At 52.3% G+C, this 6,844-nt stretch overlaps 1 protein-coding gene across 1 annotated transcript; it reads left to right on the top strand.

Annotated features, from left to right (window-relative positions):
- The first annotated feature begins 2,029 nt into the window (after positions 1-2,029).
- On the top strand, positions 2,030-6,638 carry NFKBIA (NFKB inhibitor alpha). Its single transcript, XM_032962743.2, has 6 exons — positions 2,030-2,456; positions 3,915-4,020; positions 4,668-4,878; positions 5,248-5,336; positions 5,469-5,717; positions 6,280-6,638. The coding sequence occupies exons 1-6, from the start codon at positions 2,206-2,208 to the stop codon at positions 6,334-6,336; spliced, it is 963 nt and encodes a 320-aa protein (XP_032818634.2). The 5' UTR covers positions 2,030-2,205; the 3' UTR covers positions 6,337-6,638.
- Positions 6,639-6,844: the final 206 nt, after the last annotated feature.

Below are 6,844 nucleotides of genomic sequence, written 5' to 3'. Positions count from 1 at the left end.
GGGCTGAGTTAGCCTCAAACAGGATTTCCGCTCAAGTATCAGCTGCGCAATGGTTAATGCGCTGGACTTGCGTTCCAGAGCTCTCTGTTTCGATCTCCCGGCGTGGCAGTTGAAACAATGGGAACGTGAATTAATTCCCCACGCCCCTGTCCACCCAGCAATGTAAGTGGGTGCACCACAGTCACAGTCATTCGGCAGGTCTCGCGCGTAGGATGGGGTAAAGTGTGGGTACTCCCACCTCTTGCAAGACGTCTGACCAGCGTGGAAGAGTAGGCCAAATACTCTCGAGAGGCGGGGAGGCTAACTGTAGCTCCTTCTAATGGAGGCGCTTCTTCCGCCAGAAGTGGCGTGCGCGAGCAATTGCAGGGCTGTAACTTTACCTTTTTGTATTTAAAAACACATTAATGTTAAAAACATATTGGTGAAATAGTGATATAATACTCCGTGATATGGGGAAACTCAACTCCATGTCCTGAAAAAGACCAGTGTAAAGCCTTTTCATCATCAACGCTGGAAAAAAAGTCTATTCGCATTTTTTTACATTTTTTTACATTGGTTACATATTGCGCTGTCAAAACTGAAATCATACCGTCTTCTGGTAGAGTCGCTACCAGTAAACAAATAACATTCTACAGGCGTCATTCACCCGTCACGTGTCCCCCGCAGCAGCGTGTTTGGCCCACTGCCACGTCTAGATTCGTAGGCAAACCCAGCGATTAATTTCAGCCGGGGTTTGTCCGGGTCGGCGACCAGAAAAATATTTCAGAACACCAAGTATGATCGCTATGGCTGTGGAAACAAGTCCAGTGCCTCCTATCAGAACACAGCGACCCGGGCAGTAATCAGCGATAAATTACGCCCTGGGTGCTTCTATGGGTATTACGAATAACAGGTTTAAGTATAAATAACAAGAGTGTTTGTTTCTATCACTGAGAAGATGGAGGCGGTTCTCCCGATTGGCTCTCATCTGGAACTATTCAGCTCCTACAACAGAGCGATGTGCATTGAGAAGAATGCTTTTAATCGGTGTATATTTGATCCGCTATGCCATATGGATCAAAAACATTGACATATAAAATGGAACAAAAACGCAAAAGGATCGCTGAGAGATGCGTGCTTCTGATTGCATTGAGAAGCAGGAATATGTGAAGTATATAACACACACACAACTTACAACATCGCGTTTTCTGACTTAAGAACAGTCCACGTGGGTGGGACACGTCGCCAAAAGGAATAATGGCCGGGCCGGTGGTCAAAACCACAGACGGAGTGGCAGCCAAACGAGGCAATGCGCCCAAGAGGAAGCACACCGCGGTTCTCGTTATTGCAGCAACTCAATGAGTTGTTGCTTCGCAAGAGTGAGGAGGATCGCGACGGCTTGGGGAGGCCTCCGTCCAGCTGTGGATAGACCACGGCTCATGGTGGACAGGACAAGTGCGGTTGCGATGGTGGTGTTGATGGTGTGGGTCGAGGCTCATGAATGAAAGATACTCATTTTGGGGGGGCTTTCTCCTCTGTCCAAAAGCTGGATGGTGGGGGGGGGGGCAGCCGTCTCGCTTGGTCTCAATGTTTAATCCATGGCTGGATAACAGCTTAAAATAAAGCCCCCAATAAAGCCCTATATAGCCCATAGGCGGGTGGACGGGCACCTTCTCCAAGTTTCCCTCGCAAGAGCGATCAATCGTCTCCCCTGGCTGCGACATCATCAACACTACACGCGCCCCCTATCCCATCCGATTTCGGAAGCTAAAGGGGCTTCAGCCTGGTTAGTCGTTGGAAGGGGAGGGGGGGGTAATGTAGGAAAAGAGCAAGTGTTATCTGCACCAACATGCAAATGGTGAACAGCTTGGAGTAGGAACTCTGAATTGTAAACGTTGGGGAAGAGTCGGCCTTTACAGGTATTGCACGTTTACATGCAAATAACTGCGGAGGGCTGAGCGGAGCAGTCCGCCCTCCGCCCTCCCTCCTCCCCCCTTTTCACCCCGCAGCTCTGGAAATCCCCACCGAGGAGGGCTGGTGGGGGTTGGGGTGAGACACCCTGAGAACGCCGTGTTCCCGGTTGCTCTGAGAGCCACGCCCGGCTTGGAAACTCCGCACGCGACCCGATGCATAAAACCCCCGACACTCCCCCAGCAGACCTCACAGAGTTCAGAACTTTGAAACACCACGGAGTTTCAGGCATCTCAGACCTCAGCTCGGTTAACAATGTCCACCTCGACAATGACCTCGGCGTGGCCGTTTGGCCGCGACCCCGCGTGCCAGTGGGGCGCGTCGCACCTCGGCGGAGATGTCAAGACCTCCTTCGGGGAGATGGAGCAAGTGGACTCGGGGATCTGCTCGCTGAGCGACGAGGACATGGCGAGGATGAGGAACCTGAGTCTGCACTGCGGGGAGATGGAGAGATGCGAATACGGGGAGATGCGTTTGCCCGAAGACACGGACGAGGATGGAGACAAGTGAGGACGCGCACGCGGACACACGGACAACGCACGCGGACACACGGACAACGCACGCGGACACACGGACAACGCACACGGACAACGCACGCGGACACGCCGCACACTGACAGCATTCACGGAGACAGGGTGGGGGGGGGGGGGGTACGGAGTGGGTGCACAAGAGACGGAGAGGGGGTACGGAGTGGGTGCACAAGAGACGGAGCAACAATGCCCCGTGGCTTACATGTGGAACCAGTGATATTCGCGAGCGACTGTTAATGTGAGACAAGGCACATGAGGGGACGGTGCGAAAGAAGTTCAAACATGCATACAGTACTCACGCCCGGCCGCCTTTGTCTTCTGATGTTTACGCATGCTGAGTTGACCTAGGGCAGGTTTAGAGTTATAATTTTTCACACTTCACACATTCATCAACACTACACAGCAATGTTGCCGAGCAGTATTTTGTAACACACCCAATACCGTACACATCCGTACACATACGTTCAGAAGGCACACACACACACTATGCATTCAGAAGACACTCACTGCTGTGGACGCCGAGGTTGCTATACCCTCCGTCTGTATGTGGGAAGAGTGTTGATTTTGATAAAATCTCATTAGATTGTGAAGCCAAGCAACGTTTTGAGCCTGGACATTGCTTTCATGCGCACCCACAATTGATACAATCGTGTTACCGGCTGCGAACGGGGCTACGTGGGACGCGTCAGTGGGCAGGGCAAGTCCGTTGTACTGTGCTTAGATGCTCCCACATCTATACTCCCCCCACTTTTGCCAACACGCACTGACCAGCGCAGTGAAGTATGGTCAAACAACCCCCCGAACGACCGACGCATGTAAAGGGTCACAGACGATCTGTACGAAACAAAAAAATTCCCACCCGTGACAAATTCTGGAATGAATCCTTCTTCGTGGTGTCGAGACGTGACCGCGTCACGGCGGATTTCCCCAGCCTGAGCTGTTCCACTCGGAAGTCAAGCGACCGATCATATCGGCGTGAATTACAACATCGTCACCAACACCACCACCACCGCCACCGTCGTCATCGTTCGCTATGGTCAATCTACTTCTGGATGAAGGCCTCTCCCCCTCCCCGCCCCAAGCCCGGGATGACGCAAGCGAGTGGAATTACCGGGCTGGGCAATTACCCCGGCGGTCGGGCAAATAACGCTGGTGGAAACCACTTCGAGCTATGAATAGAAAAGCCGTAGTTAGAACAAGCGACCTTTGTCCGTCGATGCCGTTTTATGGGACCTGCCTACATCCAATGGGCAGGTTCCATAAAACACCTGGTAAAGTTGGTTTGTGTCATACCAACTTTACCAGGTGCCATGACCCTCTTTACTCCAGGCGTCACCAAGAGCCTACGTCGCAGTGAAGTAATGCACTGACATTACTTGTATACTGTATGCTGAAGCACGGCATTGACCCGAGAGTGACCGCGTGTTCCCACAGCCTCCTGCACCTCGCCATCATCCACGAAGCCAGACACGTGGCTCACGAGCTGCTCAGGAGAGATCTGCAGTGCCGCCTCCTCAACGCCACCAACCACCTCATGCAGGTGAGCCTCCCGATGACCTCTCCACTCCCTCACCAACAACCACTCGGGGCTATGAGCCGACAACACAAAGATGCCCCGTATAGCCTTTAGCAGACTGTTGGGAAAAGTGCTGTTAGCGAGCACCTATGAAGGCCGGCAAGGCATATGCCGGGGTAGGTAGTCAGCACCACGCCCGGCCGTCTTTGTCTCTAGTGGCGATTTTACAAACCACACCAGGTACTCATTTGAGGCTGAGTCGACCTCGAGGAGGCCAAGGACCGGTTCAGATAATCGTCACTGGTGTTGGCCGCGAGTGGAAATCGAACTTGGGTCGCCGAGTTCGGAGTGCAGTGTGCTAATGCGCTACCGCTTCCTACGAGCCCATACTTACAAGGGATGTGGGTTCGATAGGCGTAGGACACCTGTGATCTAGCACTTAAAAAGTGCAAGGTGAAGACATTTGTGAAACTCTCAAACCTCGCTGGCCTGCACGGTGGTTTTTTCCGGTATTTTCCTGCAAGAAGCCAAACACTGCTTCGTTAAAACAGCCCAGTGCATCAGGGCCCTCCTGAAACTCGGCTGGGTTTTCCTGAATACATTTAGGCCATTATTATACACAGCATCCTAACCTAACCCTCCCTACCCCTTCCCTATTCCTTCTCCTGCAGACTCCGCTGCACCTGGCCATCGTCACGTCCCAGGAGGAGCTGGCAGCGGCCCTGGCGACGGCCGGTGCGGACATCGAGGCGCAGGACCTGGCGGGGAACTCTCCGCTGCACCTGGCGTGCACCTTGGGTGCCCACGGATGCCTGCGGGTGGTCACGTCGGCACAGAATCCACGGGTCCTCACCCGTGCCCTCTGCACCCCCAACTATGAAGGTGTGGTGCCCACACTTACAGCCGGTTATGTTTGAAGGGGGCCCGGGGCTTCTGTATTCAGTCCTGTGGGCGAATGGAGTTCGGCGTGGGGGTGATGTACGAATTGTAAACCTGAGTCAAAGTTCAGCTAAAACTATTTTAGTTCGCCACATAATACTTAGAAGGGTTGAGCCTGAATGGGTTACCACCAGGGCTGGCCAGGCGTTGTAGGGGTGAGGCAGCGAGGTGTCTCCTCCTCATACACACAAATTGATTTATCTGGCTTCTCCGGTTTCCTCTTCATAAATGGAATTTAGCAAACAGCTGAGCAGGGCTTTCCCAGGTAAGAAACCGGCATTAATCAATGCTTGCCGTTTTGTCTCATCACAGGGCTCACGTGTCTCCACACCGCCGTGTTGAGGAAAGACAAAGAAATGGTTGAATACTTGCTGAGAATCGGCGCCAACGCAAACGACGAGGTGAGCTACGAATCTGCACGAACCTCCTTTCCCATTTTTCCTGTACACACGAGCAAGCGCACCAACAGCAGAGGCCCACTGGGTTTCCACAACCTTCGTTCCTGACCCCCGCCCTGATTCCGTTGCCCACAGGATCCCAGGAGCGGACGCACGGTGTTACATGCTGCCGTGGAGATGCAAGACGAGGGGATCTGCGAGACCCTGGTGCGGCACAAAGCCAACCCTAACGCGGCCGCCTGGGACGGGTGCACTCCGCTCCACGTGGCTGCTGGCCTGGGCCACGGGAAACTGGCAGCGCTGCTCTCTCGCCTCGGGGCCAACCAGAAGGCCCGCAACCTGGAGGGGGAAACACCGCTCGACCTGGCGCGCCACAACCCTTCGGTGAGGCCCCACGCCGCCACGGTCCCCATGGGTCGTCACTAACGTCCGTTCCATTAGCATGGTTGCCTCGATTGTGCGCAACTGAAATGGGTATCATAACCGATTCGATAAAAATATTTCAAATTGAAATGGCTAACTTGGTGGGAATAATTTTCAGTTTTGAAAAAATGTGTGTTAACTGCTCATTCAATTTGGTTGCACAAAACCGGTTAATTTTACTCCAAGCACTGGTGTTAGTGCACACTTGGCAACTAGCTGGGCACTCATGCACACCTCTAATGCCCTAACCACACTCCCAGACATCAGCTCCACGCCAACACACAGCAGCCGTCACCTGTTTGTATCAGGTGCACAAATGTTTTCAGAAGCACAACTGCCGAAAGGTCGGCTAAAGCATTGTGGTTTTAGAGGAGAAAATGCCTTGGATAAAAATATGGGGGTATTGCTGCCTGTCATGTCACCCTGTGATGATGTGTTAGCATCGAGGCGCTATAGGAATTCAAACGGTATCGTGCCATTAGCACCTCACACTCATCTCCGCTGCAATGCTTTCTTCTCCCAGGTGCTGACGATGCTGCAGTTTGATGACATTCGGATCAACGGGGAGCTGCTACACTGACGGGAGCCAACTTACCAACCCATGCCAGCCCCCCTCCTGAACACTCGAGCCCTGATCAATGGGCTGTATTCGGCAGCGTCAACACTGCCGAGACAGGACAGTGACTTCATGGTGCTACCGTCATAACGCTCACGAACTGTGATCAGAAATAAATATACACTACAACACAATGCCTGTATATGTAAAGCTGATATTTTTTTTGTACTATTGTGTGTGTTCACGACTGCAATGCAATTTGAATGTATTGTAAAATACTGTATATATATTTTTTGGATGTTTTAAATAAACGTATATTTTTAACATTTCAAGTTCAAAGTCATAAGTTGGAAAGTGCAAGTCAGTCCCATACAAAGGTCAGTCAATCAGGAAATAACCTGCCCTCATTTACAGCCCACGCAGCCTATCACAAAAAACCCCCAGGTAGGGTAGAGTGTACTACAGCTGTGTCACGCATGCACCCACAGCTGGGAATTTCCATAGGGGAAATACGAAATGCAAATTCACTCAA

Source organism: Petromyzon marinus, chromosome 29, assembly GCF_048934315.1.
Source record: "Petromyzon marinus isolate PM22_M1 ecotype Great Lakes invasive population chromosome 29, UKy_Petmar_22M1.pri1.0, whole genome shotgun sequence".
Taxonomy (NCBI): Eukaryota; Metazoa; Chordata; class Hyperoartia; order Petromyzontiformes; family Petromyzontidae; genus Petromyzon; species Petromyzon marinus.
The sequence above is the reverse complement of the archived record's forward strand: the minus strand, read 5'-3'. Positions and strand labels throughout refer to the sequence as shown.